Below are 20,381 nucleotides of genomic sequence, written 5' to 3' on the forward strand. Positions count from 1 at the left end.
AGCCGGAATTATTGTTTTCCTCAAGTTATAATTATAATCAATATATTTATATAATTATAATACCAAACAATTAATATAAACTATAAATAAAATTATATTTATAATTGATTTGTTTATATTAAAATGAATTATTATAATATATCAATAATTTAATTAATGAAAAATGTTGGTGGTGGCTTCAAAATACAAATTTCGTTTTGTGTTTGTGCACTGCTTTGCTGACTGCGTGGTCTCAACTTTGAAATCATTTATTTGAAAGCAAAAAGCATCTTAAAAGAATTAAAAAAGAATATTGTGGTGGCTTCGAATTACAATTTTTTTTTTTAAAAAAAGGATTTTATTGGAAAGCCGCCACTGTTTTGTCAATCAAGCCTATGAAAAACATCATATTAGTTCCGGATAAAATTGATTCAAAGTACATAAAGGTATATGGGGCACTCCTTATACCTAGTGCATGGTACAAGAAACAAAATCTCAGTTAAAATTGTACATAATTCATAAACACTCTAAAAAATATGATATTAAATTTGTTAAAAAATTACCATAAGCTATTTAACAAATGATATTATATAGATTAAAAACTATAATAATTCAACAAAAATAATAATAATATATTTAACGGAACAAAACAATTTAGAAATCATTTTGAACAATTTAAATATTTAATAATTTATTTGAAATACATTGCAGAAAGAAACACAGCGATCACGCCATCAAAACTTTAATAAAATTGTAAGCGGTCATCCCGTGAGGGCATCTGCGGTCATCCCGTGAGGGCATCTGCGGTCTGCCCATCTCCCACTTCAGCTTCTATTTTTCTTTCAGAATTTCAACTAGAAAAATTAGTATACTTTTACAATGGATTGGCCCAAAATATAAATTGGATCTCTAAATATAGATCAGACCCTTAAATTGGAGCATAGTTTGTGTGTTTTAGAGTTACTTCAAAAATAGTTTATAACTAGATTTTTTTACTAAAGTTTGGGGTAAACTACACGTTTAGTATAACAACTATTACTTTTATTTCATTTCGGTCAACCACCATTAAAATATTTACGGTAATGTTGACTTATCACCATAAGATAATACCACATCATCATTGAAAAAAAATGTAAAAATAACATGCCAGGACTATTGTTTCCTTTTTAACGACGAGTGACCAAAATAAAATCAACCATAATATTAGGTATGATTTTGAAAAAAATGATAGTTGAATTATGAAAATATAACGAAAGTGATAATTATAATATTAAATGTGTAATTTACCATAAAGTTTATTACAATACGTTGTGTAATAATAAAAATCTCATTTTAATATTTTACTATAAAATAGATATTTTAAGTCATATATATTTAAAAATATTAATAAATTGATCTAAAATGTTAAAATTATCATTAATTAATTTAATCTATTTTTTAGGTAGCAATTAATTTTAAAATGAATAAATTTATTCATCTAATAAATAGCAATATAGTCCATATACATTTTAAAACTTAACAAATAAGAACACTTTAAGTTAGTGATTTTTTGTTAGTATAAGACACGTGTCTAATTGTGATTGGATAAATTTTTATTTTTTCTAATTATTTAAATTGATTATCATGTAATATTTATTTGAATTTTGTAATAGTTTGGGGGTAAATTTTTATTTTTTTAATTAATCTAGGGTGGTTACAAGTGATAATATATGATCTAAAGACTCTCAACCATATAAGAATAAATGTTCGAATACCCTACAATCGCAGTGCTCAAACCCGATATCTTTAAAAATAACAATCATCCTTTTAACTACTAATGTGACTTGATTATGTTTATTTATTTATTTATTTTACTTTTGAAATGTATATAGATTATTGTACATTTCTTTTAAAGAGATTAATTTACTCGTATATTGACATAATATATATTTAAACTAAAATATTAAGACCAACTAACAGTAATTTTATTGTTGAGGTCATGAAATTTGATTAGTCCGTTGGTACACGATAACATATGGTTTTTTTTCCATTAGGGCATCCGGGTTTTTTATTTAGCCCATTATGGTACATGTGTTTTTATTTTGAAGAATATGACAAATATTATAGTGTTCATGAAACTCGTCACTAATAAACACAGAATTAATATATATATTCGAAAACATTAAAATGTCAATTTGCCAAAGGGGAAAAAAAGGCAAAAACCGGTGGGTGTATCAAAAAGAAATATCAAGTCGTGCGTGGGCATGGAACAAAATTCTCCAACGTTTGTCGATTTGCATGGTTTTCATGAACAAGAACAAGGCTCTTTGGAATCTGATACCAATAAACACATAAAACGAAATTCATTAATGTAAAGGGATACTATAAGTTTCACATTTTAGGATCCAAATACAGACATTTTAGAAAGCATAATGTTGGAAATATCTCATCGAACAGCTGTATGTCCTTTTCCTTTATAAATTGTTCTCTCATCATCATATCTTAACCTCCAACATTTGACTTCGTACCTTAATACCCTTCATTTTACAAGCTCTACATTTGTCTCTTCACCAAGTTGTAAGCACACATAAAAATTCATTTTTTTTTTTTACAAAAGAAGATTATTATATCTTCTTCTTCAAACGAGTCTAAGAATTAGTCGAATTGATTTATGCACGTTTTTATAAGATATATGTTTTTTAATATGAAATAAGTGAAATCGGGGAATTAAAACTAAAATCTGATGCAAAGTTTAAAGAAGGAAACAAAAGAATCTAAGAAGATAGAAATGGACCAAAAATGAGAGCGATGTGAAGAACTTTTGATGGCGTACTATTGTTGTAGTTATGAAGAGAAATGGTATTGAATGGTAAAGCATCTGTGATGCGGAAGAGAGTGGAGGTAAAATATAAAAGAAAGATTGGACCATGCATCCACGGAATCAACATGATAGTTGGCTCCCATTTACTTCTTTCATCAACCTATTAAACTGCTTCGCTAGTAATCCCGAATATTATCTTCTTTAAAAATCTTAAATTCAAATATTTTTTATAGAATCGATTAATTTTGTTCAAAATAAGAAATATCTTAAATTACAATAAAGATTTACAATCACAATAGTAAATTAATCATATAATCGGAAAAATTTCTATAATCATTGAGAAAAAAAACTAAAACTAGAAACTTAAGATCACATAAGGACCACCATACAAAGAAATATTAAAAATCTAATCAAGAAACTCAAATAAAGATAGATACAAACAGATCTGATCGAATTAACAAACGAACCACAAAAAAAATCGAACAACTATTGAAAGACTACTTAGAAACACAATCTTTTAAATATGTACAGAGGAGCGGGTGAACATCTGATTGAGTACCATGGTACAATTGGCATGTGAAACCTTTTGTGTAGTGTCGCTGTCACTTATTCATTTTTCTTTTAAATATTAATTTTATAGACAAATACCAACGGATAAACTGGCAAGGTTTCATTACACCCATCCATGCAATGAAAATCAAAGGAAATATTACTTTCACATCTGGGTTAAAAAGTACGGTAAAGAAACAAAGGAGTAAAGGCTTGATACAATAAAAGCTTTGCCCGAGGTAAAATATTTATTTTATTTCCATTGAAATTTCCGATTATATTTTTTGTACAATATAATTATATGATGTTTAAGATTGGCGGATGCAGTTTTAGCGGTGCACAGGATACCGTTGAGTGGCACCTTCGATATGTCTCTCCCAAGGGTGTGTTAGTAACAGGTGTTGAGTTTTAACAACCTGTGGAATTTGTCCTCAACAGTTGTGACCTCAAACACTAAGCAAATGAATTTTAACTTGTTTTGTTTAGTTCAAACGCAACGCGGTGATAGGTTGATCATTTGAAACAATCGGTGTGCTTTGAGGTGCGCGGTCAATGGAATCCATTTGTGCTATGAATGATCATCAAAATGGAAGGACAATGGTTGCCAAAACCCTAAAATCATTGCCAATATATACGTTTATGATTAAAAAATCTCATATTATTCAAGATAGCTGATGCTCCATCCTATTAGACCGATCGGTAATTGATCCAACAGGTTCTGTTTTGAACTCCCAATCATTCACTAAACTGACGCACAAGCAAACAAGAAAAGCAAGAAGACATGTTGTTCCATTAGTGGTCCTAACATCCTTTTTTTTTTTTACCCTTTTTCCTCAAAGAACTTTGCACTCATCAGCATTTCAACACAGGCCCTCCATTATTTATATCTCCCCCTCCTCCACTGCAATCACACTGCAGGTTTTTCAGAGGAAAGGAGTGCTTCCAAAGCAAAAAAAAAACATGAATAAGGATTTCTTACCCGAGGAGGCCGACAATGACGCCCAAGATGAAGAGGAAGAGGGTCTCGGTGGTGGTGATCATGGTTTTCCGGAAGATGAAAAGAAGAAGAAATCGTATGGAAGGAGAGGATCCGCAGGCGGGGGTGGGGTGTCGCCGCCTTCTTGTCAAGTCGAGAAATGCGGACTCGATTTATCCGATGCCAAGCGCTACCACCGGCGACATAAAGTGTGTGAGATTCATGCCAAGGCGCCATTTGTGATCGTTGGTGGTGTCAGGCAACGCTTTTGTCAGCAATGCAGCAGGTTAACCTAATTACTTGATCAACAAGTCCATCAAGACTAACCCCTTTGTTACCTATAACACATATGCACTTTTCACAGGTTCCATGAGCTGCCAGAGTTTGATGAATCGAAGCGGAGCTGTCGGAGGCGATTGGCCGGACATAACGAAAGGCGCCGGAAGAGCTCGGGTGAGTCGTCGTCATCGGCAGCGGAAGGTTCGAGTGGTCGTAGCGGGATGATGATGAGTGCTCAGACGAAAGAGTCACATTACTATGGTGATGATCAAAGAGGCAGAGTTCCAATGGGATTCCATGGAAGTTCATCTCTTAAGCGTTCCCAGATCAAATAAAAGGGAGCTTAATCAATTAAGGACCAAAAACAAAAATAATATGCCCCCTCTCTTCTGTCATCCGATGGTTCATGTCCTGCACTATGTACTAGTTACTTTTACTAGACTATAAATAACAATGTGAAGCTTCGAAATCTAACTCTATCATCGAAGTTCCAACATGTTTGTGTTCTTGCCATCTTGTCTAGCTGTGTAATGATATTGTATACTCATAAGGTCGAATATGAAATTAAATCTCGTTATCACTCGAATCCGAATAATTTAAAAAATTTATAATGTAATATGCATTCATTTAATGAACTCAGTTTGATACTTTTGTTCCAAGATAAGACCAAAAGACATTATGAACTCAAATGGACCCAAAAGTTCATCCGAAGAAACCCAGATGGGCGACAAAAAGGAAATTTCTCAAGGACTTCTTTGTCTACAATTCTAGGATTCATCCAAAGAGTTGGATGAAATTAATATATATATATATATATATATATTCCTTTTGTTTTGCATTTTTAATGACACTTCGCTTTTAAAACATTAAAAAAATCATAATTAAGAAATTCAATTTGATTTATTCATACAATCACTTATAAAAATAACACATAAAGTTTCTATAAATAATCTAAAGTAATGCTTATATAATCAAAAGGTAAATCAACTATGCAAATATCTTTGAAAAAACCGATACAGCCCAATGGAGAGTGGCAGGAAAAGGTCAAGCTCCGGTGAGCGGTTCTCCTTCCCTAGCACCCCAAATGACCCACATTTGGATTTCGAATTCGGGTGTTTCACCCGCCCGGATTCACCATCTCTAGATCCATATAAAACCTCACCGGCCGATCATCTTTTCTTCATTGGCCGACTCTTGCCATACGCCTTTCCATTACAACCTTCTCCTACAACGAGCCGAACGAGCAGCATCGAAGGCAAGCGCTCATCGATGTCGGCGAGAAGCAACAATACGAACAGCAGGAGCAGTAGCTGGAGCGACAGTGGGGGAGAGGCGATTGGTGTTGTACCATAGCACAGTGGGAGGATATTATAATAACAAAGCAAGCAAGCTTGTAAGTGGTACGTTATATGAGGATTGTTATTCCCATACATGGCACTACTATGTCACTGCGGTGCCTTGTCTGAAACGTGAGGTTTCCAGGAGGAGAAATGGTGAAGTTAAGGAACAAGGCGATCGTCAAGAAAATAACATCAATGCCTTGCTTTAGATTTTTTAGCCTATTTTTGCTGCCTTCTACAGAATGCCATGCCGTCGAACCTTCCGGGAAACTTGAGAGTGTTGCATAATTCATGGTTAATCTATATATATTTATAGAGTTTGTGTTGATGAATATCATTTGTTTGAGATAGAGAAAACTGTAAAATAAATATAAATTGATTTTAATATCATTAACATCGTAAAAATTAAAAAAATACATTTGGTTGTTTGTGTTAAATTTAATTTGATATTTATTCCCAATATTTTATTAAATTATAAGTTTTAAATCTAATAAGTATATTCATCTTTCTCTCTTAAAACTCTCTTTCCTCTCCTCTCTAACTAAAATTATAATTAAATTTGAAGTTTATATAAAAAATTACAAAAATCTATGTTACTAAAGATTCATGGGCGACTACATTAGACATTAATATGCGTTTGAAATTGTTATTTTCTTTGTCTAATTAGTATTGTTTTATATGAAAATAATAAATAATTTTATTTATTATTATAATATATTCTTTTTTTGGTTGTCCTCTAATTCCTAGATTTAGTCTTGATTAATATAAACCGACTCAGGTCACACAACTGACTTTGATGGTTGAGATATAACTTAAGCGATATTAAACTGCTTACCACTTGAACCATGTTAAATTTAATGCTCTGTTTTGAAAACCGGGCCGGACCGGCCAGTTCAACCGGTTCAACCGGGAACCGTTGCTTAGTCCTGTTCAATCTAAACCGGTTGAACCGCTGTTAGTGAACCGGCCAGAACCGCTGAACCGTTCGAACCAGATCGACTGAAAACTGGAAAAAAACGGAAAAAACCGGGATTTTTGTTTTTTTTAAAAAAAAATTAAACCAAACAACATCGTTTGTTAAACGAGCCAAGTCGAACTCGAGTATTGCTGAGCTCGACTCGAACTTGAAAACTTTAAAAGTAAGCTCAACTCAACTCAAACTCACAAGCTAAATATTATCAAGTTCAACTCAAACTCGAAATATAATATTGAAACTTGAACTCAAAAATGCTTGAACTCAAAAAAAATTAGAAGCTCGATTGAAGCCTAAAATTCGAGCTTGATTGAAGTGAAAGAATAGTTATATAATTATAGTTATATAATTTTGTTATGATTTTTTTAACCCCAAATTTATTTTTTAATTATAGTTATATAATTATATTTATTATTTAATATGTTTTACCTTAAATATTATGTTGTAGTTAATTTGAATCATTTTGTTTCACTTGATTTTATGGTTTTTAACTTATATATGTTATGACTTGCTTTGAATATGACTTGTGATATAAAAAATTATTTTTTATTAAATAGTCTATTTTCGTATGATTACTCTGACTTTGACAATTCAGATTCAAACTTATCTTCAGATGAGGAGCGGGTAAAAGAAAGGGTCGATCCACATAGATTTAGAAATTTCCAATGTTGATTTGAATTTATCTTTAACCAAAAAATCTTTGAGAAAAATAAAGAAGGGAATTTAACAAAGTAAATTAAATAAATAAACAAATAAAGAATGCAAGAATAATAAAAGATTGAAAATAATTATGATGAGAGATAGTCTCCAGCTTTGCTTTGCCTCAATTTGTCTCGATCACTGAAATAGATTTTACTTCATATACTTGCCGGTTAAAGTCTACAAGGTCCAACATCTGTAACTTACTCTTCTCTCTGATGTACTAATTTTTCAAAGTCAATCCTTGGAATTAGCCCTTGTTTGGTTGACATCGTATATCGATGTTAACGCCAATGTTGTGTTTTAGTATTAGAAAATCAAGTGCTCAGATTATGGTGTCTCGATGAGAATCGAATTCGATCTTGATTTCCCTTAGCAAACTGTTGTTAAGTTTGTTCTTAGGGATTTGAATTTGCTACAAGTCGATTTTCCTCCCCAACGATAGATCACAACGTCAATCAAACCAATATGCACTCTTGGATTGAAAATGTGAAGATACTTTAAGGAAAGGTCGATTGCAAATCATGGATTGCCGAGAATCAATAAAGAAATTTGAAGATGTGAAACGCTTTTTCAATTCTCACAAAACGGATTGAGTCGTTGCTCAGCTGTCGCCTAAATGGAAGTTAAGATAAGCATGATAGAAATTATACTTGGCATATAAAAGAAAGAAAGAAAGAAAATAAAGAAGAAGAAGAAAAATAATCTTTTTAAAAATCCCAAAGCTAACTAATGCCAAGAAAACAATACATATGTAAAGCTTCACCATGATGGATATTTATAACTTGAGAAAACCTAAAGAAAATAAATTAACTAAAGGTATTAGAACACCTAAAGAAAATAAAATACCTAAAGGAATTAAAATTCTTAAAGATAATTCTAAAGTATTCAAATACGTAAATACTAAATAATAGCAAACTAGAATCCTAAATAATAGAGAGATAATTCCTAATTAAAATAAAAGTCCCCGAACATTTAATCCAATTAAAATTGTTCATTCTTGATTCTTAAAGAGCTTTCGTCCGACCAGCCTTCCTCTTTGATTCTGTTAACTGGATCGTTTTCTAGAAGTTGTAGCTAACTAGACTACATATTCTGCCATGTCGACATCATCATGCCTAAAGTCATTCCCATGCGTCCAGCCTTGATTCCAGAAAAATAAAAAATCTACAGAATTCGCCCTTTAAACATTGTTTTCTGGAAAATATAGTCATGCACAAAATTGAACAATAATGGCCCAATTTAGCAATGTCAAATAGATAACATGGAGTAATTAGCAACAAAATGTTAACAAAATAAAACAATCATAAATAGTCTATCATCATTGGAACTAAAGTTTCATCATCCTCGCTAAACTCATCAATCTGTTGATGGTCATGCTTCTTCAGTGACAAGTGTAGTTTTTGATGTATGAAGATTTACAACATTTGTCATTTCAGTGTATATCTCGATTTATTTGATTTTTGAAGATTGATGTAATCCAACCATCATAGTAACATCGTCATCATCCTCAAGAAGTTTTGCTCCATATGTGAGTGGAGTCTCTTAAATTATGTGTCGATAACTCAAACATGAAATAGAAGCTCCAAGTTTTCTTTCACTTTTTTGCTTCATTTAGTGATGAGTTACATCTATAGGGAACATCATGTTTATGGGCCTTTATGACATAAACACAACACCTTCATCAATTTGTATAATTTGGCCATTGGAATGGACAACTGTGAAAAAATTGTTAGCCATTATAGGAAAAGAAATTTATGGTGGTTCAATGAAGTTGTAAAAAGTAGAAGTTTTGTGAAGATTCACAAAATATTAACCAATTTAAAAGAAAAATGAGCTATCATCAATGATTATTTAATGCACAATGACAAAAACTTTTAAGTGATATATCATTTCATTTCAACAAATTTTCAGTAATATATTACTTCATTTCAACCAATTTAATCTCTTTGACAAAAACTTTTCACGGCCCAATAACTTCACTTTAGAAACTTTTCAATAATATTTCATTTCATTTTAGAAACTTTTCAGTGGTATAGAAGTTCATCGTAGAAAAAATGTCCTCTTTTCATAGCCAATACATGCTGACTAAAACTTAAAGGAACTCGTCATGTCGAGCTGGCAAGTTCCATTATTTTTTTAAATTCGAAAAAAATTCATATCCAAAATATATTATTTAATTGAACCCGTCACCTCGACATGACAAGTTTAAAAAAAATAAGTAAATATGAAATTCGCGAATAAAATAGATTTTCTAAAAAAACTCATCACTTCGACATGACGAGTTCCAAGAATACTGTAGCAATTATCATAAATCACAAAATAAACTTCAGCATGTTCTATTGGGATAAAATATTATTGCTATTTGTCTTATTAGGCCAAAAAAACCCTGGAAAAAAAATTGATAACAAAGCCCAAATCGTTATGGGTCTTGTTTAGCCATGTTCTTGACCCCAATGGGTTGGCTTTTTAAAAGTTTCATGAAAACGTTTAAATATATCATATTTTTCATGTTATTTTTTAATTTGAATTTCAATTTTTATATATATTTTTTATAAAATTGAGTATATATAATATCTTTTATTTAAAATTTTTGATCTATTATTTTGTTTATAATTAATTTTGTCTAAAAATAAAATTTTGATCTCTTACATTTAAATATTTATCAATTCTTGACTTGATACATATGAATATATATGATACATGAAAATGATAATGACATGATTACTTTCTAACGATGGTACAAAAAGGTTATTTTGTTTCATATTCTTTATTTGCAACATTTTATCCATCAACGTTTCAATTTTTGGTCAAAACAAATAATGTTAGATGAAAATTGTTAGTTTAGTAACAATCAACATGTTATTGACATATTGTTTTTACATATGATTAATTGATAACATGACATGTATCATATCAATTAAAATGATGATATAATGTGTTATGTCACCCAAAATGATGATGTTATATATATTATGTCACCAATAATAATAATGTGACATGTACCATGATACTCGAAATGATGACATGACATATGTTACGCCTGTAATTGAACACATGTGAAAATACTACTTAAGCAACATGTGTTGAAAATAAATTAATCAATAATTTTCATATAACAATAATTATTTTGATAAAAAATGAAACGTTAAGAGATAAAATAATTAAAGACCAGTCTGGCATTGCTTTTGAAAAGTAACTTTTAAAAGTTTTGTGGAAATGAACTTTTAAAAGTGTTGCTCGAAAGTGTAATTTAAAATTTATTGTTGAGGTTGTTGTTAAAAAATGAGTTTAAAAATATAAAATATCCATTATAGACATTATGTTGTAAATTTAAAATACAATATTTAAATTATATTTACATTTATATATGAATTATATTATTTTCAACTATACCATATTTTAAAAATTATTATTATTATATATATATATTATAAAAATTTAAACTATAATAAAAATAAAAAATACAAATAAAGATATAATTATAATTATAATAAAAATATATTTTATATAACTTACCATTAATATTTTAACATATAAATCATTAATTTTGTTTATTTTTATATAATTAAAATAAATTATTAAAAAGTAATAAATTATTTTTAAGGATGTTTTTATTAAATTATTTAAATAAAATATAAATACGTAATTAAAGTGAAACCCATGGATTAGTAAGAGTGAAAATATAAGTTTGCTTCTAACGTAAAATGGGAATGAATATGCTCGAATTATAGCTTTTACGAATGGTTTGAAACCATCGTTTATACTATATTTTTTTTCTTTCAATTTTGACCAGTTAGATATTAGTTTTATAATTAAAACTATCTTTTAAATTAAAAGTGCTTTTTAGATATCTTATCAAATAGAGCCTAAAAATTAGAGAGGAAAATAATCATTGGTACAAAACATTAAGAGTAATCGACTAATTGTGCCATTATTAGGAGGGGGGACTCTTTAGCCGATGATCATATATTGAATTATTGATTCATGGCATGACTTTGTTTTATCATAAATTGAATAATTTTGTTCTAACATTAATATTTTTGTTTACATTAATTTAAATCTAATATAAAAATATTTTTTTTTATTTTTATATAATATGAGGTTTTAATATTATGCTATTTGAGCCATTCTCAAAATATCATATCATCAAAATGAATAAAAAAAATCAAATTTGTATATACTAATATCATATCACTATCAGAAAGAGACCAATAAAACAAATCAAGGATCAAATTGTGAACGCTATCAAGTTTAGGGACTTGAAAATATTATATTTTAGCCCAACTAACCCCCCTGCCGAAGCCAAAACCCTATTCTCTCCTGTCCTTTCTCTTCCCCAACCCTTCTTTGCATACTACAGACGGCCACACGAGCATCCATTGCAGTGGATTGGAATAAACAAAAATGGCAGGCTTCAAGCTCCTCCTCTCTCAATCACGCCGTCTTTCCCTCCCCCATTTCTCATCTTCTCCTTTCGTCCCTCTTCATAGATCCCTCTCTTCTTCTTCTTCCCAATCCCCACCCATTCAACCAGTCTCCTACAACCCCAAGCCCAAAGACCCCCAACACCAACAAACACAATCCCCTCAATCCACTCCAGCTTCCCCCGAAGGGCCTCGATCCATGTGGAACCGGGAGGACCTACGTTATGTCAAAGATGTACCCAATATCTCATCCGTGTCGTATCCCGCACGCGTGGCCCCTCTACCCGAGGATCGCCCTGAACGAGACGGGGCAGTGAGGAATGCAGAAAGCGAGGAGATGGCGAGTGAGAATCGAAGAATTCAGGCGGAAAGTCGAGTTTGGAGGAAACCTTTCAGAATGGTGGCTGAGGAGGAGAAAGTTCCCTTCCCTTTGCTGATTATGCCTGAGAAAAAGAAGGAGAAGCGTCCTGTTCTTGATTTGATGGATGCCATTAGGGAAGTCAAGGTCAGTGTAAATGCTTCTTCTTTTGAAACATTTTAGTATCTCCTCTACGTTACTAGTATGTTAGTTCTTCATTATATTTTCTGTGAAAAAGAAACACTCTGTTTATTGTAATTGAAGATTCGGTACTTAGTCTATGTATTAGTTTAGTTGTTTTATTGTCATTGCTAATTTATGCACGTAATGCCTAGTAATTGTTCAGGCTAATGCCAAGGCGAATTTTGACGAGACCGTTGAAGCTCATGTGCGGTTGGGTATCGACCAAAAGCGATCCGAACTGGTATGTATCTTAGCCTGTCTGGATTATTCTTTTTAAGATTAATCTCATACATTATTTTGAAGTACTTACAATTAATTTTCGTATACTCAACGCTCTTTCAATCGAAATGCAGATTGTTCGTGGTACAATGGCACTTCCTCATGGTGCTAAGAAGGTATTCAGTGCTTTTTCTTCTAGATCCTGGGAATATGTTGCGCTAAATTGCCTTATTGTTTTCTTACAATACTATATTTGAATTTTCAGGAGGTTAGGGTGGCTGTTTTTGCTGAAGGAACAGATGCTGATGAAGCTAGAGCTGCCGGAGCTGATATTGTTGGTGGTGTTGAACTTATCGAGGAAATTGCAAGTATTAAACCACTCTTGTTAATATTGTTTTCTATATCTACGTAATTCTGTTGTTCCTTGTGTAAATTAATTACTGTTATATTACCTTCGTTAGAGTTTACGCCCTTTACGTTTTTACTTTTGTATTCTCTTTTATGTTTCCTTTAGCTTGAACAGGCAGATGTTGGAGTCAATACTTCCTTTGACATAACTCTCAAGTAATCTATGGTTTCGCTCTGAACCTGACCTTGTATCCTTGGCAGGCACTGGCAAGGTTGACTTTGACCGATGTTTCTCAACGCATAGTTTCATGAAACGCTTGTATAAGGTTCTTGATTTCAGATGCTCTTTTACATGGCGTCACCTGTTAATATTATCATTTGGTTCAACCGATGTTTGTTTATACATCTTGCAGATATCGAAGATTTTGAATCAGCATGGTCTGATGCCAAACCCCAAAGTAGGTTTATCATCTAATATTTATTTTTGTTAATTCATGGCCAAGTTGAAACACTTCCCATCGTACTTGCATGTGTTAACTGCAATTTAACAAATCTATTTGACTCGTTACTACCCTCACAACTACTTGTATAGCAAGGAACTGTAACCAAAGATGTGACCAAAGCAGTCAAAGAAGCAAAACAAGGTCAAGTAAAATTCAGAATGGACAAAACATCTATCGTTCATGTCGGGATCGGAAAGGTTACATATCTTACTTAAGAACATTATCTTGTGGATTAAGAATGTCGTTGCTGAAAGTGAGGTTGTGAAACTTTACACTTGTGGTATAGGTGAGCTTGTCAGAGGAGTTTTTGCGTGATAATGTGGGTGGATTTATGAATTCTCTTTTGCAAGCGAAGCCTGCAGGATTAAAGAAGAGTAAGTGATAATATTTTATATTTGCAGATTTGTTCTTAGTGTGACAATATGTTTCAAGGATAAATCAGTTTTTATTGTGTAACTGATATAGAGTCGAAGTATATGAACAGGAAAAACTGAAGATATTATGGATAGGATTATCTTTAGCTGTAAAATAGTTACATACAAAATAAGTTTAATCTTAAATTTTCCTATCCACAAACCATAAACTATGAAAATGGTTAGTTGTTACCCTTCGTTACATATTAACGCTGTTGAAATAAAATTTATATGAGAAACTTGCAAATTGAGAAAAAAAATAACCTTTGGATGTATGCATGCAGATAAGCCAATATAAATGTAAATATAATCATTGAGGAAGGTTAACTTGTTAATTAAATAACTTTGATTGGGAACAAATTATAACTATTTCTAATTCAATTCACTAGATAAAAGAACCAAGTATAACATGCAAGGCACGGTTTGGTTACTAAATATAAACTAAAGGTAAACCAGCAAGCATAGTGAAAACCACATAAAACAACCAATTGGATGAAATTCTAGAATAATTTGGCATCGGTAACTTTCTTGCATGGACCCTGTTTTCTGTCTGATTCTTTGTTCTTTATACATAATTTTGGTTTTTTTTACAGCTTCCAAGTATGCGGGATATGTAAACTCCTTCCATATATGCAGCACCGTAAGTTCTTCGTGTTTATTTATATTTTTGTTATAGCAGCTGATGATTGATGCCTGTTTCTTTTAGAATCTGGTATCTTATAAACTATTAAAACTACTCGCACTCTACCTGATATGCTTGTGAATTATGATTCTTGCCGAATTTGACAGAAAAATAGAAAAATTTGCACACTACGAAACTTGGCTGAGTTAGTAATTGCTAGGAACTTTCAGTTGCATGATTGAATGCTCTGATATTACCTCTTTCGGATGTTGATTATAAATGCTTTACTTCAAAGAGAGAGAGAGAGGGGAGAAGAAGAATGAAGATTGTGCTGTACGATTTCGTACGCCTGCCACCATATGAAATATTCATTATTTCAGATGTTAATTCAATGTCAACCGTCACAAACTTTCCGTTGATGTCGGGGCATGCTTGAGTTTAAATTCTATCTTGTGATTTATAAGAAGTCCATTTCCTGTGTGCAGATGGGTCCAGGTTTTCGAGTCTCTATACAGTCATTATCCAGAGCAGCAGATCACTACAGCAAAGTATACCTTAACGCCTAGGTCATTTATCCCATACTGGCAGAACATTACACTGTAAGTGTATTTTATTTGTCCGAGTGGATGGTTCCATGGCAACTCGAGTGCATCCACTGAAGCTTCTCTTCAGGATTTTAAGTTTTTGTCTACTGCCAACATGATATGATAATCTGGCTAGACTATTGTCTCTTGGATTTCTTGTGTAATATGCTGCTGATATTTAAAGCAACATTGGATTGGTCCCATCTGGTTTAGACGAAGGCAAGTGCCTTCTTAGTTTTCTTTTCTTTTCTGATTTTTTCACTTTCTTATGAATTCAGTTCTGGTCAATCTCTCTTTCTCAAATGTTTTCATTTATCTATTCAATAATTGAAATTTAACTCAACTAAACAAAACTATGAATTAAATTAAAATTATGAAAAAAATCTCTAATCATGTGGTGGCATGTGTTGTCATCTGATGAATTATATTAAAATTATGACTAAAATGATAAAATATACAAGTGCTGAATATTGAATGTGTAATTGTATTAATTTTTTTAATTTTTTACCTCAGTTAAATGTTAACGACATGATTTTATTGGTATAATTTAAATAATTAAATGATTTAATTGACAAAATTTAAAGATCAATAATTAAAATAAAATTTACTTATAATTAAGTGTCACAAGTATAATTTGTTTGAACGTAATAATATTCTCGGTAATAATATCGGTAAAATTCGAACTCTGAAGTTAGTATTTGTAGACAACTCCGGAGGAGTAGGATATTTGAGTTCCTAAGCGTACTCTGAATCTTTCCTTGTAAGACAACTACAGTCGAGCATAGGGATGGCAACGGGCCGGGTTCGGGTCGGGTATTGGTCCCCCATCCCCGTCCCCGTTTAAAAAACCGCATGGATTTAAACGGGGATCCCCGTCGGGTAATTGGGGAAAACCGCGGGGAAACGGGTATCCCCGTTTAGCATAAACGGTTATTTAAACGGGTATTGGGACGGGTATTGGGTCGGGTATTGGGCCGGGTATTGGGTCGGGTATTGGGCCGGGTATATATATATATATTTAAATTAAATATATAAATATATATTTTTTATTTAAATTAAATTTATTAATATTATATATATATATATATATATATAAATAATTATTTTTAATATTTATCGGGTCGGGTATCGGGGCGGGTAATCGGGGCGGGGATTACCAAACCCGTCCCCGTCCCCGTCCCCGTTTAAAATAAATAGGTTTTTCCCGTCCCCGTCCCCGTTTATCATCCCGAACCCGACCCGTTTAATTCTATTTTCGATTTTCCCCGTCGGGTTCGGGTTTTTTTGCCATCCCTAGTCGAGCATAATTCTCATAATCCAATCTCAAATTTCAAAATCATTTTCCCAGAAAGCCATCCATCGGAAATTCTCATTTGGTTTCCCGAAATCCCATTTTCACTGCACCCCAAACCCACAAAACCAGGCAAGCATTCACATATTTCATTTCTGGGTACCATAAAGAAGCCTGCTTTTCTCCATTCATTTGCAAATTCTGATGAAACAACTGGCTTTCAGCAAAATTCATACGAGTATTCGTTGAAATTCCAGAACGTTTTAAAAAACTATAGAAATAGCAGAACAGAAGAGATTGAGCTAGCTCTTGATCAATGCGTGGTCACAATAACTGATGGTTTGGCCTTGGATTTCGTTAAGCAAAACCGGTTCGAAGAGTTGAATAAGGTGTTTGATAAAATGTCTGAAAGAGAAGGACTTCTTGATGAATGGACTTTTCGGATTTTGCTTAACAGGTATGAAGCTGCACATAAGTTGGAGGATGCGATTGGGGTGTTCAATAAGAGGAAAGAATTCGGAATCGAAGATGATTTGGTTGCATTTCAAGTTCTTTTAATTTGTTTATGTAGGTATAAGCACGTAGAAACTGCAGAAACTTTATCAATCTAGAAGGGGAGAGTTCGGTTATGATTTAAAGACAATGAATATTATTCTCAACGGATGGTGAGTGTTGGGGAATGTACGCGAGGCTAAAAGGTTTTGGAAGGACATAATTGAGTCGAAATATAAACCAGATTTGTTTACCTATGGAACATTTATAAAGGCGTCGACGAAGAAGGGGAAGCTCGGCACGGCGATGAAATTGTTTCGGGGAATGTGGGAGAAAGGGTGTAATCCTGATGTGGTGATCTGTAATTGTGTCATCGATGCACTATGCTTCAAGAAGAGGATTCCCGAGGCTTTGGAAGTGTTTAGCGAGATGAAGGAAATTTAGTTGTGCCGTGAATGTCGCAACGTACAACTCGCTTATCAAGCACCTAGGCAAGATTGGGAGGATGGAAAAGGTTTGTGAGATCTTGGATGAGATGGAAGGGAAGGAAGGTGTTCACCAGACAATGTAACTTTCAATTACTTGCTCAAGTTTTCGAAGAAGCCGGAGGAGATTCCTGGTATTTTTGAGAGGATGGAGATAAACGCTTGCAATATATTTTGTGATACATACAATTTGGTCTTGAGATTGTACGTGAAATGGGATCATGAAGAAAAAATTAAACATACGTGGGATGATATCAAGAAAAGTGGATTAGGACCGGACTGGCTATCTTACACAGTTATGATTCATTGGTTGTATGACAAGGGAAGGGTTGAAGAGGCTTTGAGCTGTTTTAATGAGATGACATCTAAAGGAATGGTTCCAGAACCAAGGACTGAGATTTTGGTGACTGCCATGAAGAACAAGTTGAATGAGCAAGAAGGGGAAAAACACAAGAAGGATCGAGGGATAAATAGCAAATCACCGAGGCTTAGATCCAAAAGGTTAAAAAGGACCAAATCTGGGTAATGCTTCCTCTAAAATTGTAACATGGTTTTAGTGCTGTGCCAATCTTATATGCTATAAATGAAGAAAACCTTTAGTTTTCAACTGCAGGCCTTTATTTATTTACCACTAATCAAGTATTGCTTTATAGGTATTGGATATTTAAGCTATAAAATCTTTTCTGGATTTTGTGATTCTTATGTTGACCAAGCATATTGGATTGTTAAAGTCGACAACGAGCTACCATGTTTATGATTTGCAGTGGCCCTGCCATTCAGATTCTGATACTTCTGGTTGATGCAAGTATTCGTTGAAACGGAAAGAGTATGTGTTCAAATTTTACAAACTCAACAGAACATGATCCTCAAAATGTGTTCAAAGAGAGACCATTTAGACAACATAACCGACAATGGAGCAACAAATAGCAGTTTAGGTTCACTACCTAGGGAAACTAGAAGATTTCTGGACATGGCTCCTCTTCTAGGCTGCATCTGCAGCTGGAGCTGGGGTATACCAGCCATGGTGGATTTCAACAGCCTTCTTTCTCCTGGCAAGACGAGACTTTCTGCGTGCTCCGGTGTTCCTATGCAGTGTTCCAACTTTTACTGCTTTATCGATCGCTGAATAGGCATCTGCAATCAGTTTCTCAATTGGGAAGATTTCTTCAGCTTGAGCATCAGGTTTCTTCCTCAGCGTGTCGAGTTCCTCCAAAACCTTGAACAATAACACACAACACATTAGCATTTCGCGGTACATTACGGATCATCTACAAACAGGCAATAGAACATATTTACTTAGCACTTTACCGAAGTTGTTTCAGCTGTATTCAAGTGATGCATAATAGTACAAAGGATTCATTCATATGAAACAGGGCATACAAAGAAGTACCCTAGTACACAATAACCATTGTTAAGCAATCAGCTAAGTGAATTGTAAAAAGTATTTACCTTCTTCATCCGTGTCTTGACCTCAGATTTCTTTGATTTGTTGTAAATTCGCCTCTTTTCGGCCTGGCGAGCCCTCTTAGCCGCTGAATCGGCCTTCTTCTTCGGTGCAGCCTCACAAACAACAGAATAACGATTTGGTTTTCGAGTAATTGTGCTAAAACTAAGAGTCCCTGTAACACAAAATTAACACACATTCTAAACTCATAATCTCAATTTCCGCAAAAAGACATTTTCAGGAAGCAGTCGAGTCCCGAAATAAAATCTACTAGGAAACAAGTAAAGAACAATAATGGGGATTGGAAATGCAAATAAACCCAGAAACATATACTTAAAAATTTCAACTTTCCCCAGCATTTTCCAGGCAACCAGGCATTTAACCTGGGAAAAGAAAAGAGTTACCTTGGCAGAGGAGATTGTGAGAGAGATTATTGGTGAAACTGAGAGTCTTAAAAGCACTTAAGTTTTGACGCAAACCATATGAAGAAGAAGAAGAGCTGATATTGTTTTTAAGTGAAAGGCTTTTGAGTTTGGATTGAAGACCGAAGCAGGAAGAAGAAGACAGGTAGCAATTAACTGCACTCGCCATTTTTGTTTCCTTCGCTTTCTGATTATATACACTATTGAAATTTGAGCTTTCTACAGTTTCCATAACCCGGAATAGGATAGGGAAATCTTAAGCTTGAGTGGATTTTTCCTAATTCCCACTTTACCCCTGTTGTCTTCTCAAACTATTGAATACAGCTTGAATAAATTTTTAGATTTTAATTTAATAAAAATAATGTGAATCTATTTTTTTTATTAATATACTGTGATTAACAAATAACATCCATTTAGAATTTTTTCCTTATCAGTGTTAAATACTATTTAAAACATAAATGATACGACTACTTACATCAATTTTTCTTTAACTATTTTTCTCAACTAACAACCTAACGACTACATATACCACTTAATTCCATCCTCAAGATAACTATTTTTAGTAATAATGCATGACATTAGTCAGCAGACTTTTTCAAACGCATTAATAGAAACACCTTAAGGGCGTGTTTCCTTTATGACATATAGGATTATTAGAGAATAAATTCTCCCTTTTGGTCAGTAATTTTATTCTTCGATAATATTTTATTTTTAACAGTAGATATTTTGGGGTATATTATCGAGAATGTGATTACCCATTCCTTTAGGTATTGTTAGATTACCAGCGTTTTGGACTAAAATGCCCTTAAATTTTTTTTCAAAAAATATAATTCTTTTGTCGTTGAATAATAAAAATTCTACGAATGTTAAATTATAAAATTTATCATTAAACTATTTTAGATTTACAAAAAAAAAGTCCATAATTAGAATTTTATATAAAGTTCAGGGGTTAAAATAAAATTTTACCATTTCATTAAACCTATTTATCTTTTCAA

The 20,381-nt window shown here is 32.7% G+C and overlaps 3 protein-coding genes and 1 pseudogene across 3 annotated transcripts; 3 read left to right on the top strand and 1 right to left on the bottom strand.

Annotated features, from left to right (window-relative positions):
• Positions 1 to 4,189: 4,189 nt before the first annotated feature.
• LOC120121409 (squamosa promoter-binding protein 1-like) lies at positions 4,190 to 4,953 on the top strand. The gene is made up of 2 exons (XM_039140760.1): positions 4,190 to 4,590; positions 4,669 to 4,953. The coding sequence occupies exons 1-2, from the start codon at positions 4,289 to 4,291 to the stop codon at positions 4,916 to 4,918; spliced, it is 552 nt and encodes a 183-aa protein (XP_038996691.1). The 5' UTR covers positions 4,190 to 4,288; the 3' UTR covers positions 4,919 to 4,953.
• A 6,960-nt stretch (positions 4,954 to 11,913) lies between these two features.
• Positions 11,914 to 15,497, top strand: LOC120121407 (50S ribosomal protein L1-like). The gene is made up of 10 exons (XM_039140758.1): positions 11,914 to 12,527; positions 12,727 to 12,804; positions 12,917 to 12,958; positions 13,048 to 13,150; positions 13,392 to 13,456; positions 13,544 to 13,588; positions 13,723 to 13,830; positions 13,920 to 14,007; positions 14,640 to 14,686; positions 15,154 to 15,497. The coding sequence occupies exons 1-10, from the start codon at positions 12,003 to 12,005 to the stop codon at positions 15,232 to 15,234; spliced, it is 1,182 nt and encodes a 393-aa protein (XP_038996689.1). The 5' UTR covers positions 11,914 to 12,002; the 3' UTR covers positions 15,235 to 15,497.
• Positions 15,498 to 16,039: 542 nt separating this feature from the next.
• LOC120121359 lies at positions 16,040 to 18,121 on the top strand (annotated as a pseudogene).
• Positions 18,122 to 18,369: 248 nt separating this feature from the next.
• Positions 18,370 to 19,610, bottom strand: LOC120121408 (30S ribosomal protein S20, chloroplastic-like). Its single transcript, XM_039140759.1, has 3 exons — positions 19,369 to 19,610; positions 18,970 to 19,139; positions 18,370 to 18,736 (listed from the first exon to the last, which is right to left on the bottom strand). The coding sequence occupies exons 1-3, from the start codon at positions 19,553 to 19,555 to the stop codon at positions 18,503 to 18,505; spliced, it is 591 nt and encodes a 196-aa protein (XP_038996690.1). The 5' UTR covers positions 19,556 to 19,610; the 3' UTR covers positions 18,370 to 18,502.
• Positions 19,611 to 20,381: the final 771 nt, after the last annotated feature.

This window comes from Hibiscus syriacus, unplaced genomic scaffold, assembly GCF_006381635.1.
Source record: "Hibiscus syriacus cultivar Baekdansim isolate YM2019G1 unplaced genomic scaffold, ASM638163v2 tig00110372_pilon, whole genome shotgun sequence".
NCBI lineage: Eukaryota > Viridiplantae > Streptophyta > Magnoliopsida > Malvales > Malvaceae > Hibiscus > Hibiscus syriacus.

Coding starts and splice junctions, on each gene's coding strand:
- LOC120121408 (XM_039140759.1), bottom strand. CDS start 19,555: ATGGCGAGTGCAGTTAATTGCTACCTGTCTTCTTCTTCCTGCTTCGGT. Junction 19,140..19,368: donor TCACAATCTCCTCTGCCAAG/GTAACTCTTTTC, acceptor TTTGTGTTACAG/GGACTCTTAGTTTTAGCACA. Junction 18,737..18,969: donor TCAAGACACGGATGAAGAAG/GTAAATACTTTT, acceptor TTATTGTTCAAG/GTTTTGGAGGAACTCGACAC.
- LOC120121409 (XM_039140760.1), top strand. CDS start 4,289: ATGAATAAGGATTTCTTACCCGAGGAGGCCGACAATGACGCCCAAGAT. Junction 4,591..4,668: donor TTTTGTCAGCAATGCAGCAG/GTTAACCTAATT, acceptor CACTTTTCACAG/GTTCCATGAGCTGCCAGAGT.
- LOC120121407 (XM_039140758.1), top strand. CDS start 12,003: ATGGCAGGCTTCAAGCTCCTCCTCTCTCAATCACGCCGTCTTTCCCTC. Junction 12,805..12,916: donor ACCAAAAGCGATCCGAACTG/GTATGTATCTTA, acceptor ATCGAAATGCAG/ATTGTTCGTGGTACAATGGC. Junction 13,457..13,543: donor TCATGAAACGCTTGTATAAG/GTTCTTGATTTC, acceptor TACATCTTGCAG/ATATCGAAGATTTTGAATCA.